The sequence below is a fragment of the Mustela nigripes genome, chromosome 14, assembly GCF_022355385.1.
Source record: "Mustela nigripes isolate SB6536 chromosome 14, MUSNIG.SB6536, whole genome shotgun sequence".
NCBI classification, from domain to species: Eukaryota; Metazoa; Chordata; class Mammalia; order Carnivora; family Mustelidae; genus Mustela; species Mustela nigripes.
Window position 1 is genome coordinate 33118823 of NC_081570.1, and position 27544 is coordinate 33146366.

Below are 27544 nucleotides of genomic sequence, written 5' to 3' on the forward strand. Positions count from 1 at the left end.
GTAGGAGAAGAATAAATGAAACAAGATGGAATTGGGAGGGAGACAAACCATAAGTGACTCTTAATCTCACAAAACAAACTGAGGGTTGCTGGGGGGACGGGGTTTGGGAGAAGGGGGTTCGGATTATCGACATTGTGGAGGGCATGTGCTTTGGTGAGTTCTGTGAAGTGTGTAAACCTGGTAATTCACAGACCTGTACCCCTGGGGATAAAAATATATGTTTATAAAAAATAAATTTAAGAAAAATAAAAAAAATATATAGGATACCCAGTTTAATTTCAATTTCATATAAACAATAGTTAGGGCTTTTTTGTTTTGTCTTATTTTGTATATGTGTGTCCCAAATCTGTTTACCTAAAATTAACATTCTACAGGGCATCCTGTAGTTTTGCTTGTCACATTTGGCAACCTTCCTCCATCTTTATCTTAGGGTCACTTTTCATTTTTCCATTTTTTTAGAGGTCAGTTCTCAGTATTTATCCATGGGGTACACAGATACCATATGTAGAACATTGGGCAGAGGCTGGATGGAGGCAGGTTATTAGTCTCTGCAGGAGGCAATTAACTAACTGAGCATTTGGGCTCAAGAGTGGGATGATCTCCCAGAATGCTGGTGATTACATACAGATATAGGAGAGTGGCTGCACAATGGGCACCAGAGTGAAGTAATTACAGTTTGATAAAATCTTAGGACTGACATAGTAAAAATCTCTGTATCTTCTTTCTCTAGGGTGACAGTTTCTTCACTAGGGGGGTTGCCTATGTGTGCGTAAATAATCAATATACACTGAGCAGATGTCGGAGGCAGGACCCTGGCCAGGGCGGCCTCCGCCATTAAAAGATGGCACCTGGCTAGTTGCCAGGTTAGGATTGCCTCTTGAGACTAAGCGGAACGCCCAAAAAGGAAGTAAACAGCATTGGTTGCTAGCGAAGTTGTTTGTTTAGGTGCACAGCCTGATTCGCTCCCTCCTGTACCCTGCTCGCTGATTGGTTAGGTAAGCATATATAAGTGTGTAGATTTGCGGAAATCAAGAGAGAGAAGATGCATCCGAACTGGGGCTTCTTGTCGTCCTTGCGGGTCGAGGGCGATAAATGGTGCCGGCACCCGGGAACTAAATAAAGGAATCTTGCAAGGTAATCCCCAGGAAAGCGGGGAGTAAAGGTCCACAGGTAAGCGGGGACATTAGCCACGTTCAAAAGTGGGAATTCCGCGGTAAAGCGGGGAGTAAAAATAGAAAATCCTTGCAAGGGAGAAGTCCGCAGGTAAGCGGGGTAAAACCACGACAAAGGTGGTGGGAAAGTTATACAAGACCGCAATAAGAAGTGGGGCGGCCTTAGAGCCGGGATTTAGCGGCGAGTATACGTGGAACAGCAATTAGGTTGGGATTCTAATTATGGGATCTGGACTTTCAAAGTCGAGGTTAGAGAGTTCCCTTAAGGACCTTCTAAAGGCCAATGGCACGCCGTTAAAAACAAAAACTGCTAGGATAAAAACGGTCAAGCAGCAGCTGAAAGACATTCAGCCCGTATGGATTCTTCCCCCAAGCCGTTAGTTCTTTGGAGGACACTGCCTGCCGTAATGCAGCGGCTGGAAATCCTCAGTGGGACCTAAGAATGTTAATGGGAATAGGACCATACATGGGAAAGCAGGCCCAAATACAATACAACCCTGCGGTGTATCTGCAAATAGCCGTGGCAGCCACTAAAGTATGGGAGACAATTCAGGGCAGTGGGGATTTACACGGTCAGCTGTCTAAGGTAATACAAGGACCAAATGAAGCATATGCTGATTTTGTAGCAAGGCTGATGCAAACAGCTGGTCGAATATTTGGGAGGTAGAGACAGCCATGCCATTGATAAAACAGCTGGCTTATGAGCAGGCTAAATAAATGGTGTAAAGAAGCCATCAGACCTTGTAAAAGCAAAGACTTGAGTACATATATTAGTGTTTGCAGGGATATCAACGACAGTGTTATTCAAGGGCAGGTTATGGCTGCAGCTATCACTCAAGGTTTACAAGGATTACAGGGAGCTCAACAATATAAACATAGGGATACTCCTGGAGTTTGCTATTACTGCAGGAAGCCAGGACACCTGTAGGAGCTATAGTTACCAAAGAAGAGAGTTGGACCTTCCTATTTCAAAGCTCCTCTCCCCAAGAAACCAAGCTTCTCACAGTGATAAAAGCATTTCAAATGTTTCATCAAGAACCCTTCAACCTTTTATCAGATAGAAGATATGTGGTGCAAGCTGTCTCTAATATGAGTGACTTACAGAATGTCTCCCGACAGCTCTCCCAATACTTGCGGGAAAATTAGTCTGCAGAATTCCAAAACTATACTCAGCACCTGCTACTAGGCATAACAAGGATAAATAACACCAGAGGTGAGCTTGCAACCCTCCCAGAGATAATCAAAACATTGCAAGATGTGTTAACCTTTACGAAACAATGGGCTAGCATAATTGGTCTGATGATAATCCTCATAGTGGGCTTCATTCTACTAGTAAGGAAACTGCAAATTTGGAGGTGACAGCAACATAGGCAACAGCAAGCCATGGTGCAGGCCTTGTTAGCCATCGAGGCTGGAACATCCCCCCAAGTGTGGCTAAGTATGCTGGATCGGTAGTCAATGACGGGTAAGATTGGTGGGGGAAATATACCAACCTAAGACAGGACACAGATCATTGATATCTGCCGTCTGATGACGGGTAAGGATATTCCTCACCACTGACAACCTAAGACAGGCACGATCCCTGCCATAAAAGAAAAAAGGGGGAGATGTCGGAGGCAGGCCCCTGGCCAGGGCGGCGTCCACCATTAAAAGATGGCGTCTGGCTAGTTGCCAGGTTAGGATTGCCTCGTGAGACTAAGCGGAACGCCCAAAGACGAAGTAAACAGCATTGGTTGCTAGCAAAGTTGTTCGTTTAGGTGCACAGCCTGATTTGCTCCCTCCTATACCCTGCTTGCTGATTGGTCATGTAAACGTATATAAGTGTGTAGACTTGCGGAAATAAAGAGAGAGAAGAGAGAGAAGATGCATCCAAAACCAGGGTTCTTGTCGTCCTTGCGGGGCGAGGGCGATACTTATTGGTTATAAGTCTGTTCAGGTTTTCTATTTGTTCTTGGTTCAGTTGTGGTAGTTTATTTGTCTCTAGGAATGCATCCATTTCTTCCAGATTGTCAAATTTGTTGGCATAGTTGTTCATAATATGTTCTTGTAGTTGTTTGTATTTCTTTGGTGTTGGTTGCGATCTCTCCTCTTTCATTCATGATTTTATTTATTTGGGTTCTTTCTCTTTTCTTTTTGTTAAGTCTGGCCAGGAGTTTATTAATCTTACTAATTCTTTCAGAGAACCAGCTCCTAGTTTCGTTGATTTGTTCTATTGTTTTTTTGGATTCTATTTCATTGATTTCTGCTCTGATCTTTATGATTTCTCTTCTCCTGCTGGGTTTAGGCTTTCTTTGTTGTTCTTTCGCTAGCTCCTTTAGGTGGAGGGTTAGGTTGTGTATTTGAGACCTTTCTTGTTTCTTGAGAAAGGCTTGGACTGCTATATATTTTCCTCTCAGGACTGCCTTTGCTGTGGCCCACAGATTTTGAACCATTGTGTTTTCATTATCATTTGTTTCCATGAATTTTTTCAATTCTTCTTTAGTATCTTGGTTGACTCATTCATTCTTTAGAAGGATGCTGTTTAGTCTCCATGTATTGGGTTCTTTACAAATTTCCTCTTGTTTGAGTTCTAGCTTCAGAGCATTGTGGTCTGAAAATATGGAGGGAATGATCCCAATCTGAAAATATGGAGGGAATGATCCCAATCTTTTGATACTGGTTGAGACCTGATTTATGACTCAGGATGTGATCTATTCTGGAGAATACTCCATGTGCACTAAAGAAGAATGTGTATTCTGTTGCTTTGGGATGAAATGTTCTGAATATATCTGTGATGTCCTTCTGGTCCAGTGTGTCATTTAGGACCTTTATTTCCTTATTGATCTTTTGCTTGGATAATCTGTCCATTTCCGTGAGGGGAATAATTGTATTATTGTATTATTATATTAATGTAATAATAGTAATAATATAATAATTGTATTATTGTCAATGTGTTTCTTTGGTTTTGTTACTAATTGGTTTATATAGTTGGCTGCTCCCGTGTTAGGAGCATAGATATTTAAAATTGTTAGATCTTGTTGTAGAGACCCTTTGAGTATATAAAGTGTCCTTCCTCATTTCTTGTTATAGTCTTTAGCTTAAAGTCTAATTGATCTGATATAAGGATTGCCACCCCAGCCTTCTTCTGATGTCCATTAGCATGGTAAATTGTTCTCCACCCCCTCACTTTAAATCTGGAGGTGTCTTCGGGTCTAAAGTGAGTTTCTTGTGGGCAGCATATTTATGGGTTTTGTTTTTTTAATCCATTCTGGTACCCTGTGTCTTTTGATTGGGGCATTTAGACCATTAACATTCAGGGTAACTATTGAGAGTTATGAGTTTAGTGCCATTGTATTTCCTGTAAGTGATTGTTACTGTATATTGTCTCGGTTCCTTTCTGATCTACTACTTTTAGGGCCTCTCTTTGCTTAGAGGATCCCTTTCAATATTTCCTGAGAGCTGGTTTGGTGTTTGCAAATTCTTTGTTTTGTTTGTCCTGGAAGCTTTTTAATCTTTCCTTCTATTTTCAATGATAGTCTAGCTGGGTATAGTATTCTTGGCTGCATGTTTTTCTCTTTTAGTGCTCTGAATATATCATGCCAGTTCTTTCTGGCCTGCCAGGTCTCTGTGGATAAGTCTGCTGCCAATCTAATATTTTTACCATTGTATGTTACAGACTTCTTTTCCGGGCTGCTTTCAGGATTTTCTCATTGTCGCTAAGACTTGTAAATTTTACTATTAGGTGATGGGGTGTGGACCTATTCTTATTGATTTTGAGGGTGGGTTCCCTGCACCTCCTAGATTTTGATGCTTGTTCCCTTTGCCATATTAGGGAAATTCTCTACAATAATTCTCTCCAATATACCTTCTGCTCCCCTCTCTCTTTCTTCTTCTTCTGGAATCCCAATTATTCTAATGTTGTTCCATCTTATGGTGTCACTTATCTCTCGAATCCTCCCTTTGTGGTCCAGGATTTGTTTGTCTCTCTTTTGCTCAGCTTCTTTATTCTCTGTCATTTGGTCTTCTATATCACTAATTCTTTCTTCTGCCTCATTTGTCCTTGCAGTAAGAGCCTCCATTTTTTATTGCACCTCATTAATAGCTTTTTTGATTTCAACTTGGTTAGATTTTAGTTCTTTTATTTCTCCAGAAAGGGCTTTTATCTCTCCAGAGAGGGTTTCTCTAATATCTTCCATGCCTTTTTTGAGCCTGGCCAGAACCTTGAGAATCGTCATTCTGAACTCTAGATCTGATATATTACCAATGTCCGTATTGATTAGGTCCCTAGCTTTCAGTACTGCCTCTTGTTCTTTTTTTGGTGGTTGAGTTTTTTCACCTTGTCATTTTGTCCAGATAAGAATATATGAAGGAGCAAATAAAATACTAAAAGGGTGGCAAAGACCCCAGGAAAATGTGTTTTAACCAAATCAGAAGAGACCCCAAAAGGGGGGGGGGGGGAGAAAGGGGATAAAAAGAAGTTCAGAAAAAAAATTTAAAAAAGAAAACAAATTAAAAAAATATAAAAAAGAAAAAATATATATATTAGACTGATGACTACAACAGTGTCACCCACTTAATATGGGGAGTATTTTGGTCTCTTAGAAGAAATTACCTCCCAAAATTTTAAAGAATGAAAAATTCATATAAGGGCAGATACAATGAAGGGATGGAATATGCCTATAAAGATGAAAAAAAATTTTTTTAATTTCTAAAAAAGGAGTTGATAAAGTAAGTTGGTTGGGAGAATAAAGAAAAAGAAAGAGGAGAGATTTTGCTCAGGCTGGAGACTAGAACAAGCCCAGAGCTAGAGTTAGGGTATATTTTGACTATTAGAAGAAGTTGTACCCCAAATTTTTTAGAAGAAAAAACCCTAGTGTATACAAAAAATAAAATTAGATACAATGAAGGATAAAATATGACTATAATAATGAAGTTTCAAAAAAGATTATTATTATTTTTTTTTAATGAAGGGTATTGTTAACATAAACTAGTTAAAAATGTTAAAAGAGGAAAGGGTAAAAGTTAAAAAAAAATTAGACGAAGAAAAAACAATTAAAAAAATTAAATTAACTGCAAGACTAAAGAATCATGGGGAGAAAGCCATGAATTCCATGCTTTGCTTTCTCCTTCTCTGGAATTCTGCTGTTCTCCTTGGTAAGTGGACTTGGTCTTGGCTGGATTTCTTGTTGATCTTCTGGGGGAGGGGGCTGTTGTAGTGATTCTCAAGTGTCTTTGCCCCAAGAATTGCACCGCCCTTACCAGGGGCCAGGCTAAGTAATCCGCTTGCGTTCGCTTTGGAGAGCTTTTGTTCCCTGAACACTTTCCGTAGAGTTCCGGAGGGCGGGAATGAAAATGGAGGTCTCCTAATTTCCGGCCTGGAGGAGCCGAGAGCTTGGGGCCCCGCTCCTGAGTGTTCCCTCAGAGAAAAGCGCTCAATCCCTCCCGTCTCCCTGGCCTCTGGCTGCTCTGGCTGTGCGCCAAGTTCACCCAGCCTGTGACCAGTTCAAGGTAACCCCAAGTTGAGAGCTCACTCCTTGGCTCTGTCTCTGTAGCCGGCTTCCCCGCTCTAATACCTGTGAGCTCTGTGACACTCAGACACCCCTGATCCTTCTGTGACCCTGCAGGACCTGGGGCCACACAGACCCCGTGTGGGCTTCACCGCGGTTTAGCCTCTGGAGCGATGTCCTTCAGTGGAGCAGACTTTTAAAAGTCCTGATTTAGTGCTCCATTGCTCTGCTGCTTGCCGGAAGCCGGCCCCTCCCCCTGCGGTCTATCTTCCCGTCGCTTTGGATTCACTTCTCCGTGGTCCTACCTTTTAGAAAGTGGTAGATTTTCTGTTTCTAGAACTGTTGCTCTTCTTCTCTTCAGTCTCCTTTTAGATTTGTAGGTGTTTGCAATGGATTGATAAGCTATCTAGCTGATCTCCTGCTACCTGATGTAGTCTCAGCCTGCTACTTCTCTGCCATCTTGACTCCTCCCACCAGACCATCTAATTTTTTTTTTAAAGATTTTATTTATTTATTTGACACAGAGAGATTACAAGTAGGCAGAGAGGCAGGCAGAGAGAGAGAGGAGGAAGCAGGCTCCCTGCTGAGCAGAGAGCCCGATGCGGGACTCAATCCCAGGACCCTGAGACCTGAGCCGAAGGCAGCGGCTTAACCCACTGAGCCACCCAGGTGCCCCATCTAATTTTTTATATTCTCTTTCCCTTGATCATGTTTTTAATTCCTCTGGGCTTTTCAGTTTTCCTATTTTAAAAATAGGGGTTGGGCTCCATATATTTTAAGGACAGTTTCAATCCCTGCCTTCCTCTTGGGGTGGAGTGTGACATGCTGGTGGTGATCAACATTTAGGTCAGAGCTCTTCGGTTGAAATACCCTTCTCATTTGGGTATTTCAGGATGTCAAGTTTGGTCTAGAAGTCCTACTCTGGTGCCACCTCCTGTTAGGGACCTAGCATTTCCATTGCACTGGCTAAGCCTGAAAATCTTCAGTCCCATCTGCTTGCTAAGTGCAGAACAGCCTTGGAGGCAGTGGCTGACTCACTTCTCCACTTCCATACCCATGGGGCATCAAGATAGGGACCATTTCTTTTTTTTTTTCTTTTTTTAAAATTTTTTTTAAAAGATTTTATTTATTTTACAGAGAGAGAAATCACAAGTAGGCAGAGAGGCAGGCACCAGAGAGAGGGGAGGAAGCATGCTCCCTGCAGAGCAGAGAGTCCAACATGGGGCTTGATCCCAGCACCCTGGGGTCATAACCTGAGCCGAGGGCAGAGGCTTTAACCCACTGAGTCACCCAGGCACCCCAATGGGGACCATTTCTAATGAAAGCAATTTTCCAATCTTTGCAGGTACACAGATGAACATACTTCCTAAAGTCAATTTGTACCTCCTTCCAGTATCACCAGAGATCTTGTTTCCTTCTTCTCCAGTCTTGGAGAGATGGTCAAGGCCATACCCCTTGTACTGAAGAAAAACCCTTCAGATAGCTAGAGGATCAAGGGAGAAGCAGCATTCTGATTCTTTTGAGTTAAATGGTTTCAAAGACAGAACTAAGTCTGGCTCTGGTTTTTACTGGCTCACGTTTTATTACAGGGGATCTGGGCAATCTTTTGATTTAATTTACCTATCAGACTAAAACTTTAAGTTTGTGTGGACATACAGGGCACCAAACAGAAATGTCTATTTATTCAATTTAGAACAAAATAAATTTTCTTTTTTTTAAACAGTCTTTTTTGGAGATACAATCCACATACCATACATTCACCCATTTAGGTATATAATTCAATGATTTCTAGTATAGTCATCTTTTCAACCTCACTATAGTCAGTTTTCATTTTCATTATCTTAAGAAAACCTATACCTTTTAAGCTATTAATTCCCTCCCGTCCTCCCTCCCAATCAAGCAACCACTGATTTGCTTTCCATCTCATAAATTTCCTTCTTTGGGCATTACATATACATGGAATCATAATATGTGGTCTTTTGTTACTGGCTTCGTTCACTTTGCTTAATGCTTTAGTGGTTCATGTTCTAGTTGTCAGTATTTCATTCTTTTTGTATGACTGAATAATATTCCATTGTATAACTGCTAAACATTTATCCATTTGACAGTTGATGGACATTTGAGAGGTTTCTATCTTTTGGTTATTTATTTATTTATTTTTAAGATTTTGATTTTATTTATTTGACAGACAGGGATCACAAGTAGACAGGCAGGCAGGCAGAGGGAGAGAGGAGGAAGTAGGCTCCCTGCTAAGCAGTGAGCCCGATGCAGTCAATCCCAGGACCATGGGATCATGACCCAAGATGAAGGCAGAGGCTTTAACCCATTGAGCCACCCAGGCACCCCTATTTATTTATTTTTTAAAAATTTTAAATGTTTATTAGAGAGAGGGAGAGAGAGATCGATCCAGCACAAGTGGAGGTAGGGGCAGAAGGAGAAAGAGAATCCTAAGCAGGCTCCATGCTGGGCTTGGAGCCTGACATGGGGCTCGACCTTGCAGCCCTGAGATCATGACATGAGCCAAAATAAAGAGTTAGATGTCCAACTGACAGAACCACCCAGGCAATCCTACTTTTGGCTAGTATGAATATAATGCTGCTGTAAACATTCAAGTACAAGTTTTTATGTGCCTGCATATTTTCATTTCTTACCCTCAGAATAGAATTTTGAGTTGTATGGAAACTATGTTTGGTCATTTGAGGAACTTCTAGAAAAATAACTTTTCTAGCTCTTAATTCCTTCATTTGTAAAATGGAGATGATAATGGTGTCTACTTCATAGAGGGTTTTTTGGTTTTGTTTTGTTTGCTTTTGAGTGGGGGTTCAGTTAGAAAATGAATGTATGGTTCTAGCTCAGTACCTGCAAGTGGAGACTGAGTAGTGAAGGCTGTTCTTACTATCATCTGGTCTGAACTCTTCCACTTGCATACTGGGTCCATCTCACTCTTGGGGCTTGAATTCCTTGTCTGTCAAAGGACGACTAACATTCAGTGATGAATACAAAATGGCTTGGAAAAGGAAGTTGTAGAGGGGCTGAGTTGTTGCTCCTGGCAGGGTTCAATTCCTCTTCCTTCTCTGCCCCTCCTGCTTCACCCTTTTTCCTGGGGCTGATTAGTGGGTTCTTGGCATCCAAGGGGCCCAGCTCCAAGTTCCAGCCCTCCTTCTTCATCAGAGTTCTGAAACCTGGTCCTTGATGTCCTTATAGGTTCTAAGAAGATGTCTGTGGGCAGAAAGAGAAGATGTCATGCCCAGGGACTCCCAAGTGAGGTTTTGTTCAAGGTGCTCCATGCTCCCAAGTGAGCTTCAGCCTGGAATGATCAGAAGTTAGACCTCCAAATAGATTGTGTGGCTGGTGCATTTTGGAGAGGTATGGGGCGTGCTTTCACCTCTTAATAGTTATTGAGTCATTCTCAACTGCTCAAACCTTCTGTTAAGGTTTATGTCACATATACTGTTAAATGTGCTCACACTTCTATAGTGTTCTCAGATTTTGATACATGAGATAAAAAAGCAGCTTACTGCAATTTGAAGCAGAGATCTGTAGAGAGGCTGTTGATTTTATGAGCTGTAACATCATCCTTTTTTCCCTTTTCAAGAAAGCATGTAGGAAAGAAAATAAGGGAGTGTCACATTCTAGGAATAATGTATCACCCAGAGAGGTGGTCCATTCTACCCACACTCTTCTAGGCCTTCATGGAGCTCCTGCCACCTTGCCTTCTTCAGTGTCTGTTGGTTTGGATTTTGCCCTATCTCCTTCAGGCCAGTCATTCCTCTCTCTGCTAGACCAGCAACGTTGTGCTGTGGAAGGAGCTAGACTTCTGAGTCAGGCAGCCCTGGCTGCAAATCCTCTCTGAGCCAGGCACGGTCAAACCTTCAGCAAGTCCCTCAGCCCTGCTAAACCTCAGTGTCCTCATCTTTAAATTGGGAATAACTCCTCTCTCAGAGCATTAAAGTGCAAGGACTTATTGCATGTGCTCTGTACACAGACCTTCCAGGTGACTTTCAAGCACAGTCTCTAATCCCTTCACCTGTGATGTGGTGGGTGCTGTCCTTGTTGACTGGTTGAGGCTTAGAGTATGCAATGGCTAATGTAGTAGCGGTGTTCTGTGCCCCATCATCAGTTTGGGCCTTATCTTGACTTCTGTCTTATGGTTGCCAGCGTCATCACTTATTCCCTATGCCTGGGGAACCCAGCACAGTAAGGTTTGAGGGAAGGCAGTGCCTCCCCTCCCACCACAAAAGACAGAGTGGTATTGGCTGCTTGTTCTCCCCGACCCCCAGGCGGGGAGTGAGCACCGCCCTCAACTCAGCCAATTGGATGCTCCCATCTGGTACTTTGAGTCTGAGGGAAATGACACAAAGAAGCAGTGGACAGTTGAGAACTCATTCTGACAGCAACAGGTCAAGTTCCTCTTCAACTCAAGTCACTCAGACTTGGTTTCTATTGTTTGTCATCAAGAACTCTGAGTAGCAGCTATGTGTCCCCAAAGGTAGTCCTCTGGTATTTCTGAACATTTTCATTTTCTGCCTACTGCTCCCATCCAAATCCTGGGAGTCATGTGTCTCTGCTTTGTGCCAGTCTCAATCTGTCAATGTTGGCTAGAAATGCCAGGAGACACTCATCTGGCCCTGGAGAGGTTCCCGCAGACATTTCCCCTTTCCAAACCAGTGTTGTGACTGGATTGACCCTTGTGGTTCTTACGATTATAAGGCACCTTTCAGTAACAAGCACTAGGAAATGTTGAAAAAATAAAGAGTTATTTCTTATAAGACCTGGGAATTACCCAGCACACCTGGGTCCACATAGGAAAGTTGCAGATAGAGGGCATACATGGGCCTGGAGTTCTGTTTTTATTGAGGTTGAGGGTGGGGAAACTAGGTTTTATAGGCATACTCTTTTTTGGTGAATTTAAAACAGAAAAGCAGGAATTTAAAGCTTAGGAAGATGAAAGACACATGGCCCAAATGGTCAGTTACCAAAGTCAATGGAGATCTCTGAAACAAAGGAGGTAGTCTGGTTCTTTATCTAGCATGGCTATCTGCAGCATCTTTTAGCCCAACCCTGGGGTCTGGAGGAGTTGCCATTTGTAGTGTACATCTGTTGTTTTTATCTGCCCTGAATACTCTTCTTAAGAGATGGTCCTTTCTCTCCTCTTCCACTGGTGGCTGGGGCTGCCAGTCACAAGACAAACTTTCTACGCCAAGGAGTGGGCTCCTGATCCAGCTGGTGGACAGGTAATGTGAAAATACTTTTAAAAAATGCATTGGAAGGCTATCAGACACTTGAAAAAATGTTCATCATCACTAGCCATCAGGGAAATTCAAATTAAAACCACATTGAGATACCACCTTACACCAGTTAGAATGGCCAAAATTAGCAAGACAGGAAACAACATGTGATGGAGAGGATGTGGAGAAAGGGGAACCCTCTTATACTGTTGGTGGGAATGCAAGTTAGTACAGCCACTTTGGAAAACAGTGTGGAGACTCCTTAAGAAATTAAAAATAGAGCTTCCCTATGACCCTGCAATTGCACTGCTGGGTATTTACCCCAAAGATACAGATGTAGTGAAAAGAAGGGCCATCTGTACCCCAACGTTTATAGCAGCAATGGCCACAGTCGCCAAACTGTGGAAAGAACCAAGACGCCCTTCAACAGACAAATGGGTAAGGAAGATATGGTCCATATATACTATAGAGTATTATGCCTCCATTGGAAAGGATGAATACCCAAGTTTTGTATCAACATGGATGGGACTGGAAGAGATTATGAGAGTGAAATAAGTCAAGCAGAGAGAGTCAGTTATCATATGGTTTCACTTATTTGTGGAGCATAACAAATAACATGGAGGACATGGGGAGATGGAGAGGAGAAGGGAGTTGAGGGTAATTGGAAGCGGAGATGAACCATGAGGGACTATGGACTCTGAAAAACAATCTGAGGGTTTTGAAGGGGCGGGGGGTGGGAGGTTGGGGGAGCCAGGTGGTGGGTATTACAGAGGGCACATATTGCATGGAGCACTGGGTGTGGTGCATAAACAATGAATTGTGTTACACTGAAAATAAATAAATTTAAAAAATGCATTGGGAGAGAAGAGCCCTTTCTTTCCCCTTGGATGACCACCTATGAAGATACAACCTTGGAGTTGCTTCTGACCTCCAAATGGATTCAGAACATTTTGTTGCCAGAACAAGGAAGGAGGCTGTATTAGTTTGCTAGGGCTGCCATAACAAATTACTACACAATCCGATGGCTTAAAACAGCAAAAATTTTTTTTCTCACGGTACTCAAAGAAGTTCAAAATCAAGGTGTCACCCGGGTCAGTTCCTTCTAGTAGTTCTGAGGAAGAATCTCTTCCATGCCTCTCTACTGGCATTTGGAGGTAGCTGGCAATCGTTTGCATTCCTTGTCTTGTAGACGCATCACTTCCACCTGCCTCCATCCTCACATGGCAGTCTTCCTTCTGTGTGTGTCTCTGTCCAAACTTCCCTCTTCTCAGGATACCATTATTGGATTAGGGTCCACCCTACTACAGTACAGACCTCATCTTAACTTGATTAAATCTGCTAAGACCCCATTTCCAAATAAGATCACATTCACAGGTTTGGGGGGGTGGAAATGAATTTTGGGGGGAACATTATTTAACTCAATACGGAAACTAAGTTAGCTAAGGGTCAAGAAGCGGAAAGAGAGAGAACCTTAATGACAATGAATTAACTCCTAAACCCAGTCAGGCTGGATGAAGTGAGTTTTACCCTGGACTTTCCAGATAGGTAAGCTAAAACATTTCATTTCTGAGTTTGGTTTCTAGCACCTGTAACCGAAAAGGCCCTGACTAATCTAGGGGTGAGTAAAAAGCCGGAATAAAGCCAGCTGGGATTTTAACAATGCAGTAAGAAAATGTGAGTCTTGTTTCTTTATTCCCTTCCTTCCACGCAATGCACCAGTCTCAAGACATAACATTACCTGCATCAAGCTGGTCTTCAGAGTCTTCCAGGGCCACCCTAATTCTCCAAGGAAAGGGAGTACCCTTCTACTTAGTTCTTCCTTTTGCATGATTGGGCCCAGATACCCAAGAAATTGGGATAAAAAATGAGCTGTGTTTGGGAGCTGATCATTGGAGGTATGGGGTCCCAGGTAGGGTTGGAGGTTGGATTCAACGGCATAACTTTGCTTATTCTTTGTATCTGGCATTCAGCACATTGCCCGATATATGGTAGATGCAAAATGAATATTTATTGAGAGGGTTAGGGAAAGAGCATATACGTAGTGTTTTCGGGGGGAAATTAACCAAAGCATACGTGATATGACCCCAGCACTTGGGGCTCTCAGGGTAGATGGGCAGATAATATGCCCTTTCAGAAAGTAATTATGTAACAATATAAGAAGACCCACAGTCCAAACATTTAGGACTCTAAGGAGGAAGGGTGGAGGTTTAAGAGAGGGAAAGATCCCTGGGGTTTGGGTGTGGCTGTTAAGAGAGGATTTGGGGAGGGGGAATAAGTTAGCTGGGTCTGGAAGGACAGGACTCTTCTGTTAAAGAAGAGCAGAGGGGAGTATGGAGAATGAATTTTGTCTCCTCCCAGGGAGATGTGTAGGCTGGACAGGCAGAGGTGGGGAGGGGTGTCTGGTTGGTGATGGGGAGGTAAGAGTGGAGAAGAAAAGTCTCCAGGAGGGCCAGGAGGTGTCTCTGGGAAGCCAAGATCCTGCTCTTGCAAACTCAAAAAGAGCAGACAAGAGCCCTTAACTCTCCCATCCATCTAGACTCCATGTTGGGCCAAGATGTGAGGCCCCCAGCTCAGGCACCCAATAATGGGGTTTACGTGCACTATGGGTTTAACATTGCTGCGGTTTGGGGTTTGTTCCTTTAGAAGCTTCTAGTTGTATATGACAGAAATTTGGGTTTATTGGAGCGTTTCTCTTTTGCTTGTAATCCAAGCTAACAGCTGATGCTAGCGTTTACCATCCTTGATTTGTTCCTTACGCTCCATATACGCTGACTCCGTTGCTTCCCTCCTCAAGGCCGGGCATGGGAGAGAAACTGGAAAGGGGGTGATTCTTTGTGGACTTGCCAGATGATTCTTTGGCATTTTGGGATTCTTGCTTGTGGATTAGGGGGATGAATGGTGACCTCTCTCCTGGGTCTCTGTCTCCAGCTCCTACCCCGCAGCACTTTTCCTGCCAGGTTCCCTCGGGGATTTCTTTCCTGGGTTAGACCTGGTTCTGGGTGTTAGGGAAGGTCTTCTGCTCTCCCGTAGCCTCCTTATCCACAGCGGCCTGGATATTCCTGGCTGCCCGAAGGCCGGACTTGATGGCAGTGTCTATCCAGCCATGAGGCGTGCAGGTGTGCTCGCCTGCAAAGTGGATGCGGCCCTCGGGCTTGAAGAGCTCCTGTGAATAGTCAATAAATTGGTAGGGTGTGAACTCAGCAAAGGCGCCCAAGGTGAGGGGGTCCAGAGACCAGCGTTTGGCCGCAGAAGAGGGGCATATACGCCGCAGCTCATCCTTGGGTATCTGGTGCACAGCTGCCAGGTCCTCCAGGATCACATCCACTATCTGCTCATGTGTTAGGGAGGTGAAGAAGAGGGAGTCGTCATCTACGGTGTAGGAGGCCAGCAGGATGCTCTTGCCATTGGGGAAGCTGTGGCTGGGATAGTAGATGTAGCGCGAGGGCCGGTCGGTGACAGAGTACCCACCTCGGATGCCATCCCTCTCCCAGAAGGGCTCCTCACAGGTCAGGATCACCTTGGTGGCACTGGTGTAATGCACCAAGCGGAGTGCTTCCCTCTTATCTTGGGAGAGCGGTGGCTTAAAGGTGATGAGGCGTGTGGCCTTGGCTGAGGCCGTAAGGATGACAAAGTCCGCAGTGAGGTGGTTCAGCACTGAACCGGGCTTGCCCACCCGGTAGGAAACTCGGACCTTGGACCCATCCCTCACTACCGTCTCCACGCTGGAGCCCAGGCGGATGGTTCCAGTCTTCAGGGTAGCACTGAGGGCTTTGGGGAGCTGGTCGAAGCCACCGGTGATCTCAGAAAAGCTGCAGGGGTGAGGGGGAGGGTAGATGGTGAGTGTAGGGGCCCTGGGCCTAGAAGGAAACTAGCTTCCTGAAGCCATGTTGGATGCTTCATATATGTCTCCTTAACTAGTCTCTGGGAGAGAGGGATCATTGTTTAATTTTATACTTTGGGAAACTGATACCTGATGGAAAGGGACTTTCCCAGAATGGCATGCATAGCCTAGACCCATAGCCCATGGATTCAGCTACCATGCAGTCCTGGATCCCAGGAGGAGCCCCACAGACCTGGGTGTGGATTCTGGCTCCAGTTTTCACCCATTATGTGAACTTGAGTAAATTATAGAACTCCTCTGAGCCTCAGCATCCTCGCCAGTAAAATGGGTCTGAATAATAGTACCAATCTTCAGGTGATTCAATGGGACAGTTTTTGGAAAGTGTCATTGTGACTGGCACATAGTGTCTATTCAGGAACCGTAGTTCTATTTCTTTGCTCTGAGGGTTAGAGGAAGGGCAAATTCCAGCCCTGGTCCCAGTTGGCCTTACTTGTTACTTTGGGAGAAGATGACGCTACTCCGCAGGGACTCTAGGAGGGACTTATAGTATCCAGAATCCTCATTCATCACAGTTCCGATCATCTTTACTGCTCCTTCGCTCAGTTCTCCTTCCTTCACCAAGTAAGCCTGTGGGGAGGTGGAAGGTTCACATGGGGGGCCCAGCATGTAGGAAGGGGCTTCAGCAGGGGTCTAGGGCAGGCGAGGGGCAGCACTGGACTCCAGGAAGGTGAAGTCTTTGGTGGTGGAATGAAAAGGTTCTGGTCATCAGGAGACAACCCCAGGGGGCTAGGCTGGGCACAGACCCCCTCCACCCCTCTCTTAGGATTTATGTGCATCATGTACCTTGGTGGAGTAAGAATCATAAAAGGACAGCAGTTGACTGCAGTTGAAATTTTCAAAATTTTCTTTGACCTGTGAAAGAGGAGAAAGGGGAAGCAGCTCAGATTGAAGCCATAGAACCAGTGGTAGGACTCTGGCATTCTCTGGATGTCCTTTTAAAGTGGGGGGGGGGACACAGAGATGTGGGGGATGGAAAGACAAGGGAAAGGATGCTTCCAAGATCTCCTAAATGTTCTTTTTTCCTACCAAGTCTCCCCTTCATTGAAGGATGTTTGGAGACTAAAATTTAAGGGGGAGACATTCACTGTAATTCAAGAAGATTGATTCATTACCAAGGATTGGGTTACCTGGTGATTCCCTTTCCTTATATTGTCACCATCAAGCAGTGAGCCATTGGACCAAGAGGGATGGGGAAAAGATGGCATGGGGCACTAGGACAGAGTGGCAGCATTCTTAGGGGACATTAGAGGAGAAACCCATCACAAGAGTGCTAGATGGGACCAGGTCACTGGGTCTGTCCACTAACTTGCCAGGTGATCTTGGGCCAGAATTTGTTCTTTCCCAACCCTAGTAGGAGTGAGGCAGAAGGTACCTTGGCAATGGACTGGTGGAAGAGCTTTGTAGGGCTTTTGCCCTCCTCTGTTGGGCTCAAGGAATAGCCCAGGATCTCTGGATGGTCCTGGACCTCCTTGCTACGATGGCGTCGTCCATTGATGAGGTACCAGGTGTTGCCATCATACTGTATGAACTTGTTCAGCTTCAGGCCAAGCTTCTTGATGTAGGTGTGAATCAGCCTGAAGCAGAAACAGGGATGACATGGTACCTCTACCAGTGACACTTCATTCCTGCTGTCCTCACTATAGAAGCCATTTCCAGGGAAACCAGTTCCTTCATGTGCCAAGGGAGCTCAGTCTGTTTCCTCAACTCTAACCCTGCTTCCTCCTGTTGTGGTATTCATTCTCTTCCTTCTGTTTTTGCCCCAAGGAAAATTGCAAGGACAGAGTTTACCTATTTCCCAAGGAATGCCCTGTAGGAAATCCCCAAGTGCGGGATTTTAAGTAGAGACCAAGGCCTTTGGTCTCAGACAGTATTTGAAATCCCATCTTCCATTTTTAAGGAAGTTGAGGCCAAATCTAGTTTGGGTTAGTTCCTTCTGTTTTTGTTTTTGGTGGCATTTGGAGGCAAATCTTGGGTTCAGTTTACACTTAAGGCAAAAAAGTAGTCCTGTCCCATGTAGTTAGGTACATGGGACACTAGGCAAAGGACCTCTTTTGTCTTAGAAACTTCAGAACCAGGGGCTGGATTCTGTTCCAGGAGCCAGTTAGAGCGTAGGGGTCGAGCATATGTTTTTGGGCCAGTTGCCTCCTTGATTTTGAAGAGGAGCTCTGTCACTTTCTCCTAGGAGAACCTTGGGTGAGTCATTTAATACCTCTGAGCCTAGTTTCTTGATTTGTAACTGGGGAAGATAAGAGGATCAGATGAAATAATGCACCTGTGGCATTCAGCAGGGCACTTGGCACATAGAGGTGCTCGAAAAATGCAGCTGATGGGATTATTAATTATTATTAGTTTGTAGGCTAATGGGGTATAATTGCCAATGTAAGAAGCTGTCCATATTTGAAGTACCCAATTTGATGAATTAATGGTAACTATTATTATTAGTTTGGGACTTACCACTTTCTGGGCTCTGAGACTCAGTCTTCCCTGTCAAATGGGAGACCGGTGTTTGTCCCAACTTGTATGATTGAACCACAGGAGACAGCGGATCTGAGAAGCTCTGACATGGTGGCCCAGGGTCCCTCACCTCCCCCCTTTCCACCACCTAATACCTCTTTTTTACCTTTTGCCCATTCCTTCCCTGGGACTTACCTGTGGGACTCTGGGATTCGCATGGGCCCCAGTTCATGGTACCAGCCCTCCTCCTTGTTCCTGATTGTGGTAACTCGACCCCCGATGCGGTTGCTGGTTTCCAGGATGGTTACCTGGGGTCCAAAGAACATGCGGGTTTCCCCAGCATCATGCTTTCCCTTCTCCCACCTTGCACACCCATCTCCTCCTCGCCATAGGCTCTAGTCCGGAATTCCCAGCAGTGGGTTCCCTGAATGTGCAGGATAACCAGAAGGAGGCTGGCAAGGTCCTGAGTAATGTAAGTGGGGCAGAATGCTCTGTGGGGGTGGGGGACTGAGTGCCTCTTAAACTTTTCTTGTTAGTGTAACTCTTCTCCACTTTTGTTCCCATGAGAACATAAGTGAAGTTAGGGTCAAGTCTCGGGCGTTGTGAGGAACGTAACTAAGGGCTAAGAGACCCAGCCAGTTAGGAGAAGCCATCTAAGAATTGGCTGTATTTTCTTTTCTTTTCTTTTCTTTTTCCCCACCCAAGAAAGCAAACCGGGGGCAAAGGATTGAAGCCCTCCAAGATCTGCTCACCTGGTGGCCAGCATCCTGTAGGGCCTTGGCCGCCACTAGGCCTGACATGCCAGCTCCCACTATTACCACGCGCTTGGGCAGCGGGGAGGCGTGGAGCCCCTTCTGCGCTGTGACGAGGATGGACTCATATTCGGGGTCCTGAAAGCACGTGAACAGGTCCTCCAAGAAGCCAAGGCAGCTAGAAGTAGCCATCAGGAGCCCCAGGATCAGGATTCCTGTGGTAGAGAAGGGAATTGAGGGCTCCTTTTCTGGGACTCAGGCTCTGTGTCCTGCCCTACCCAGGATGAGTTTGGCGGTGTGAATGAGGGGGGTGGTGAGGTCAGGCAGTATCTATCAAATGTGTGGTTGTAAACATGTCTATTTCTGGTTGTGTCTATGTGGTGGCAATTGTGTTGTGTGGGGTACTGATGTATGGGTGAGCCGTGCTGGTGTTAGCTGTATGACAGTAGACGTGAATGCTGTGTTCATGTATGTGCATGTGATTGGGAACTCATGAGTGTGTACAGGGTCATCTCTGATTGTGAATATGCCCGCTTCTGCTGGTGAGTGTGTGTGTGAGCCTGTCTGTGATGTAAGTTGCAGTAATTGTGAATTTGTGATTGTTGCCCTCTAAGACTGTGCATCATCTGTGATTTCGTGGAAGAAAGCGTGTCTGTGGAGTGGTGCGGGCCCCTGAGCAGATGTGTGGATGAATCTGTATGGGACAGTGAGGTGGGTGTGTGTGGCCTGGGTCTGAAGAGTGTGTGTGACATGTGTGCATTTGCTGGAGTTTGAGAGGGAATGTGGTTGTTGGTGTTCTTGTGTGTGATTCTGTGAGTGTGTTTGAGTGTGAGGCTGGGTGGCAGAGCCAGAGGGTGTCTGTGTTCTTTGAGAATGTGTGCGTTTGTGAGAGGGTGGGTGTGTGGAAGCTGGAGTATGTGAGGCAAGCTTCTCTTTGGGGGGAATTGTGGTCAGTTTCTCAGTGGCATCACCAGTGCCCCATGGGATCTTGGCAGGCCCACTGCTCTTCTCCAGCCTCACGGTATTTTTTCAAATCACTCCAGCTTTCCTACTGTGCAGTCAAGACAGGAAACCATAGTTAATATGTAACGTGCAACAAGTCCAGAGTGACGTGGTTTTTGTCTCCACAATTAACCACTCTGGTGCACAGAGAATTCACCTGGGAGTCTGCAACAAGAGCCTGCGTGGTTTCCTGAGTGTCACTTGCTCTGAAGGGGAACAGCCAGGAGTTGTGATGCACTGTACCCCCTTGTACTAGCCCTAGGATTTTTGGGTGCGGGAGAACCCCCTTAGTCCAGCCTTTGTCCATGCTGGACACAGGAGGCACACAGAAGGAAAGAGATCTTCAGGGGTCTCCCCTGGAAGAGGGGCAGGAGACCCAGCGGGCTCCAAATCCCAGGAGAGCCTTCTGCTGGGGTGACTCCTCGGAAAAGAAGAGAGGGTGACCACACATCATGGCAGAGATTCCCCAACCCTCACCCACTCTCCCCACCTTCCAGGCTTACCTCAACCTCCCAAATCTATTCTAACCTGACAAACTCTCCCATCTCCCTGCGCTACCACCATTCCTGTCTCAGGCCCCATTCTCCTTCTCCTTGAATGGGCCCAACCCCCAGACTCATCATCCAGACCTGTACCCATTCTCTTGACTCACTTTCAACACCTGGACCTATGTGCAACCCCTGATCTAGCCCTGTCCTGTCTCTGTCCATATGGCTCCATGCCCAGACTCCTGCTCTGGCCCATCTCCACTCCCTCCCTCCATCTAGTTCCTTGCCTTGTTTCAGCATCCAACATTCAACCCTCAGGTGCCTCACTCTCAGACTTTGAGGGGGCACCACACTTACCCCTCATCTTGGTCATGGCCGTGCAGCTCCTACTGAGTCTGGGGCAGCTCTCCCTCTCCTTATGAAGAGCTAGCTCCACTCCAGGAGTGGCTGGCCACGTCCCACCAGCCTGCCCCCAGGGCTGGGCCAAGCAGAGAAGCCCTGCCCTCATGGTGAAAAGACCAGGATGACTAAGTCCCATACCTGGCCTCATCTTCCTCCTGGACTGTCTTCCTTTGGAGGGAAAACCCCTTCTCCCAGATCAGTCCCCAGCCCCTGGGTACCAGTGGGGAGGTGGGGTTGTGGGAGCCTTGGGCCATCCCAAACCTGCTGGAACAATCTTCCAGGAAATGAGTGGGGATTGAGGCTAATGTGTCTGGGCTTCTTTGGAAGGCCAGTGTCTGGGATCCTCGCCCAGGTCAGAGCACCTGACTGCTCCTACCAGAGAAATGTCTGGTCCTACTATTGTCTCACCGTGAGCCTTCTGTTCCACTGTACATCTGTCCAAGGTCGGGATTCTGGCCAGGAGCTCCCATGGAGGACGATGCCCTTCCTGCCCTTCTCAGGGTCTCCCCCAGCAGGCTGGGCAGACATCTCTGGCTGAGGAGTGTTTCGTTTTTTCCCCCTCTTCCTCTAGATTTTCTGGGGTTTCCATAGACACAGGCAAGCTTCTCTGGCACTGGAATTCCTTCTCCTGGGGAATCAGGCCAGCTGGCTGTGGCACCAAGACTAGCTCTTTGTTCTTTCTGTATACAGTGCGAGTGGAGACAGTCTGGCTGGTGAGAGAAGTGGACAGGAAACACGCACCAATCTAGCAGCATGGGGCTGGGGAGGAGGGCAGGTAGGAGCACTCAGTATCAGGGATACAGGATTCAGATCCTGGGAGCCACGGGTGGCATAGGGGAAAGGACAGAAGCAATGACGTCCAACAGAGCTGGTTTCAAATCCTGTTTTAGTATATCAATGCTGTGTGTCTTAAGGCATAAGGCTTATATCTGTCTGAGCCTGGGTTTCTTTATCTGTAAAATGATGCTATAACATTTTCTTTTTAGGATGCCTCAGGATTAAACAAGATAATGTTTGTGAAGAGCCTGGTGTAGCACCTTACACTCTATAGGCATTTAAACTGGCTTCCTTTTTCTTTTGTGGAGGTTGGGTCTGATTTGATACCAGATCACACACAATCATAATATCTTTCGTTTTTTTTTTTAAGATTTTATTTATTCATTTGACACACAGAGATCACAATTAGGCAGAGAGGCAGGCAGAGAGAGAGGAAGGGAAGCAGGCTCCCTGCTGAGCACAGAGCCCGATGTGGGGCTTGATCCCAGGAACCTGAGATCATGACCTGAGCCGAAGGCAGAGGCCTTAACACACTGAGCCACCCAGGTGCCCTCATAATATCTTTCAAATGGAGGTTATTCCTTTACCACAAGGTGGCTGGAAGAACCAAAGAAAATAACACATGGAGGTTACAGTATGAAAGCTGGGTTTTAGGCACAGGTCAAGGACTCTCTCTGCTTCTGTTTATTTTTTATAATAACTTTATTGAGATATAATTCACATACCTTACATTTCTTCCATTGAAAGTGAGTAATTCAATCGTTTTTAGTGTCTTTACAGAGTTGTGCTACTATCACTGTGATCAATCTTTTTTCAAGATTTTATTTATTTATTTATTAGAGAGAGAGAGAGAGAGAGAGAGCGCCCAAGTAGGCAGAATAGCAGGGAGAGGGAGAAGCAGGCTCCCCACCATGATCAATTTTAAAACATTTTCAAGATTCCAAAAGGAACGATGTTACCTGTTAACCATCACTGCCTATTTTCCTTGTCCTCCCAGACCTAGGCAACTACTATTCTGCTTTCTCTCTTGATGGATTTGCCTGTTCTGGACATTTTCTATGAATGGCGTCACACAACATGAAGTCATCTGTGACTGGTTCCTTTTGTTTGTATAATGTATTCAAGATTTACCTATGTTGTAACATGCATCAGTACTTCATTCCTTTTTATGACCAAATAATATTCCATTTATGACTGAATAATATTTCATTTACACCATAAAGTCGATCCATGTTTCAGTTGATGGCCATTTGGGTTTTTCCCCCTTTTTAGCTGCTATAAACAATGCCACTCTAAAATTCTTTTATAAGATTTATGTGGGCATAGAGTTTCATTTCTCTTAAATGTATATATTTGGAATGGAATTGCTGGGTTACATGTTAACTCTATGTTTAACCTTTTGATGGATTGCCAGACTGGTTTACAAAGAGGCTGCACCATTTTGTTTTCCCACTAGTAGCAAATGAGAGCTCCAGTTTCTCCCCATCTTTGACAACACCTGTTACTATCTGCTTTTGATTATAGCCATCCTAGTGGGTGTGGAGTGATATCTCATTGTATTTTTGATTTGTATTCCTTTCATGATTAATGATGTTAAACATCTTTTCATGTGCATAATGAACATTTGTGTATTTTCTTTGGAGAAACCTGTATTCAGATCTTTTGCCTATTTTTATATCTGATTTTTTGTCTCTCTATTATGGGGCAGTTCTTTATATACTCCAGATACAAGTCTCTTACCAGATATGGTCACATGTATTTGTAAATGTTTTCTTCCATTCTATAGGTTTCCACTTTCTTTCTTTTTTTTGGAAAAGAGTTTTATCTATTTATTTGAGAGAGAGAGCAAGAGTGTGGACACAAGTGGGGGAAAAGGGACAAGCAGACTCCCCACTGAGCATACAGCCCAACATGGGGCTCGATTCTAGGGCCCTGAGATCATGACTGGAGCTGAAGTTGGATGCTTAATCAACTGACCCACCCAGGTGCCCCAGGTTTTCACTTTCTTGATGATGTTTTTTTGAAGCACGGAACTTTAAAATTTTGATGAGACTCACATTATCTGTTTTTCCTTTTATTGCTTGTGCTTTGAATATCATATATAAAATCCTATTGCCAAATCCAGGGTTATGAAGATTTACCCTTATATTTTCTCCAAATGGCTTTTTATTTTTCAATTTTTAAATTAAAAAAAGATTTCATTTATTTGTTTGAGAGACTGAGTGAGAGAGTACAGAAGCAGGGTCAGAGGGATAGGGAGAAGCAGAGTCCCCCAGCACCAGGCTTGATCCTAGGACTCTGGGATCATGATCCAAGCTGAAAGCAGATGCTTAACCAACTGAGCCACCCAGGCACCCCTCTTAATTTTTTTTTTTTAAATTTTAAACTCTTATATTTTGGTCATCAGTCCATTTTGAGTTGTTTTTGTATATGGGGTGAGGTAGGGGTCCAAGTTCACTCTTTTGCATGAGACTATCAGTTGTCCCAGCCCATTTGTTGGAAAGACTTGTCTTTCCCCTATTGAATGATTTTGGCATTCTTGTCGAAAAGCAGTTGAGCATGGACATGTGGTTTTATTTCTGGACTCTCCTACTGTCTTAATGAACATTCTATAGTAAGTTTTTAAATTGGGAAATGAGTCTTCCTACCTTATTTTTCTTTTTGAAAATTGTTTTGGTTATTCCAAGTCCCTTGAATTTCCATATGGATGTTAGAATCAGCTTGTCAAACTCTATGAAGAAGTCAACTGGGATTCTGATGGGGGTTGCTTTGAATTTATAGATCAATTTGAGAAGTGTTGCCAGTTTAACAATATTATTTTCAATCCATAAACGCAAGGTGTTTTTCCATTTATTTAGATAGTATTTACTTATTCCAACAATGTTTTACAGTTTTCAGAGTATGATTTTTGTGCTTTTTTTTTTTAAGATTTTATTTATTTATTTGACAGAGAGAGATCACAAGTAGGCAGAGAGGCAGGCAGAGAGAGAGAGGAAGGGAAGCAGGCTCCCTGCCTAGCATAGAGCCCGATGTGGGACTCGATCCCAGGACCCCGAGATCATGACCTGAGCTGAAGGCAGCAGCTTAACCCACTGAGCCACCCAGGTGCCCTGTACTTTTGTTTTTAAAGATTTTATTTATTTATTTTACAGAGAGAAATCACAAGTAGATGGAGAGGCAGGCAGAGAGAGAGAGAGAGAGGGAAGCAGGCTCCCTGCTGAGCAGAGAGCCCGATGCGGGACTCGACCCCAGGACCCTGAGATCATGACCTGAGCTGAAGGCAGCGGCTTAACCCACTGAGCCACCCAGGCGCCCTGTACTTTTGTTTTTAAAGAACTTTTTCTTATGAGGTGCGGTTCATACAACATAAAAGTAATTATTCTAAAGTGTACAATTCAGGGGCACATTAACTGTGTATTCATAACACATTCATGGTATTGTACAACTGATACTTCTATCAAAAGTTCCAGGCATTTTCATCATCCCAAAGGATGACTTTGTACCCATTAAACAGCCACTCCCCATTCCTCCATCCCTGCATTTCCTGACCACCAGCAGTTTTCTTTCTTTGTGGATTTATCTATTTTGGATATTTCATATAAATGGAATCATACTATATGTGACTTTTTGTGTTTGTCTTCTTTTACTTAACATAATGTTTTGGAGGTTCGTCCACATATAGCATGTATCTGTACGTACTTCCTTACTTTTAATAGCTGCACAATATTCTGTTGTATATGTATACCATATTGTGTTGATCCATTCTTCCTTTGATGGACACTTAGGATGTTTCCATCATTTCACTATTGTGGATAGTGCTGCTATGTACATTTGTTTAACAATTATTTGAGCACTTATTTTCAGTTATTTTGGCTATTCTAGCAGTTCCCTAGGGCTGCCATAACAGATTGGCACCTGAGAAACTTACTCTCTCACATTTATAGAAGCTTCAAGTTCTCAGTTACAGCTGTTGCTTGGGTCGTGCTCTTTGGGCACTTCCCTTAGTGTTCTAGGGAAAGATTCTTTCTTGCCTCCCCCAGTTTTTGGTGACTCTAGGTGTTCTTATTTTGGGGCTGCCTACCACCCATCTCTGCCTTCACATGGTCTTCCTCTTTCATGTCTAAGTGTCTCAAATCTCCCTCTGCCTTCTCTTATAAGGACATCACTGGATTTAGGTCCCATCCTAAACCAGGATGATTTCCTCTCAAAAATCTTTAACTTAATTGCATCTGAACAGACCATTTTCCCAAATAAGGTCACATTTACAGGTTCCAAAGGTTAAGACTTGAACATAGCTTTTGAGGGGCCACTCTTTAGCTCACTACAGTCTACGTTTTGCCTCCCCAAATTCATGTCTGCCTCACTTGCCAAACATATTTGGCCTCAAGTCCCTCAAAGTTTTGATACATGACAATATCATCTTAATCCAAGATCTCGTCTAAATATTGTCAGCTCAAAGTCCCAAATGTGGTTTTCTGAATCATCTAGATCTGGTATGGGGAAGACTCTGGGTATGATCCATTGTAGGACAAAATTCCTTTCTGTGGTGGACATGGCAACCTGAAAAACCAGTTATATGCTTTCAAATACAATGGTGGAAAGACAAAGAGTAAACATCCTGTTCAAAGAAGTAGAATGTGGAAGAAATAAAGGTGTCACAGGTGTCAAGCACGTTTGAGATCCAGTACAGAAAATTCCATTACGTTTCAAGGCTGGAGAAGAATGCTTTATGGCTTGATGCTCTGCTCTCCTGCCTTACCGCTCCACCCTCTGGGCCTGTAGCTCTGCCTTCTGCTTCTGCTTTCCTCTCTACCTCTGCCCTTGGAGTTGTTCTTTCTTTTCCTGAAGAGTAGCAAATGTTTGAAGACAACAAGAGTTCAGCAGAGAGAGGAGAGAACAAGTTCCACAACTGAGCCAGGTGCACACCATCTTTAAGATATAGACTCTGGGGGCTGCCTGGGTGGCTCAGTGGGTTAAGCCTTTGCCTTCAGCGTGGGTCGTGGTCTCAGGGTCCTGGGGTCGAGTCCTGCATAGGGCTTTCTGCTGGGCAGGGATCCTGCTTCCTCCTCTCTCTCTCTCTATCCCTCTGTGCCTACTTGTGATCTCTCTCTGTCAAATAAATAAAATCTTAAAAAAAAAAAAAAGAAGTAGACTCTGCAAAGGAGATTGAGACGGGGAACTGGAGAGATAGGAGGAATACAGGAAGTAAGCGGTCCATGTCCAGGAATCCACATGAAGAAAGTGTTTCAAGGAAAGAGTGATCAGTTGTATAAGTGCTGTCAATGGGAATGATGACCGAGAATTGTTTTAAAAACAGGAGAAGAGAGTTGGGGAGATCGGAGGGGGAGACGAACCATGAGAGACTGTGGACTCTGAGAAACAAACTGAGGGTTTTGGAGGGGAGGAGGATGGGGGAACATCTGCCTGGTGGTGGATGTTAAGGAGGGCACGTATTGCATGAAGCACTGGGTGTGGTGCATAAACAATGAATCTTGGAACACTGAAAAAATAAAATAACATAAAAATAAAAACAGGGGGCTGATTACAGTGGATTCAAAAGAGAAAGACAGGAGGAATTTGGGATAGTGAGTAGATCAGCTTTTTTGAGGAAATTTGCTGTAAAGGACAGCAGAAAAATAGGTAGGTAGTTGCAGGATGAAGTGGAGTCAGAAGAGGTTTTTTTTGATTTGCTTTTGTTTTTGTTTTGTTTTGAATAAACCCAATTGCAAAGATAGTATAAAGGGTTCTCATATACCCCATACCATGTTTCCCCTGTTGTCAGCATCTTATGTTATTATGGTACGTTTGTTGCAATTAATGAACCAACATCAATGTATCACTATTAACTGGTCTATATTTAGATTTCCTTATTTTTACTGTCC

At 44.4% G+C, this 27544-nt stretch overlaps 1 protein-coding gene across 2 annotated transcripts; it reads right to left on the reverse strand.

Moving 5' to 3' along the window:
* Window positions 1-13711: 13711 nt before the first annotated feature.
* LOC132001676 (L-amino-acid oxidase-like) lies at window positions 13712-21473 on the reverse strand. 2 transcript variants are annotated; one of them, XM_059376447.1, is made up of 7 exons: window positions 21294-21473; window positions 18994-19208; window positions 18437-18549; window positions 17160-17361; window positions 16571-16639; window positions 16218-16354; window positions 13712-15695 (listed from the first exon to the last, which is right to left on the reverse strand). In XM_059376447.1, exons 2-7 carry the CDS (start codon window positions 19183-19185, stop codon window positions 14870-14872), a joined length of 1539 nt encoding a protein of 512 aa, XP_059232430.1. In that variant the 5' UTR covers window positions 19186-19208; window positions 21294-21473; the 3' UTR covers window positions 13712-14869. The 2 variants fall into 2 exon arrangements, with proteins under 2 accessions (XP_059232430.1, XP_059232429.1); XM_059376446.1 differs by lacking the exon at window positions 21294-21473 and adding an exon at window positions 20841-20911.
* Between the last annotated feature and the right edge of the window lie 6071 nt (window positions 21474-27544).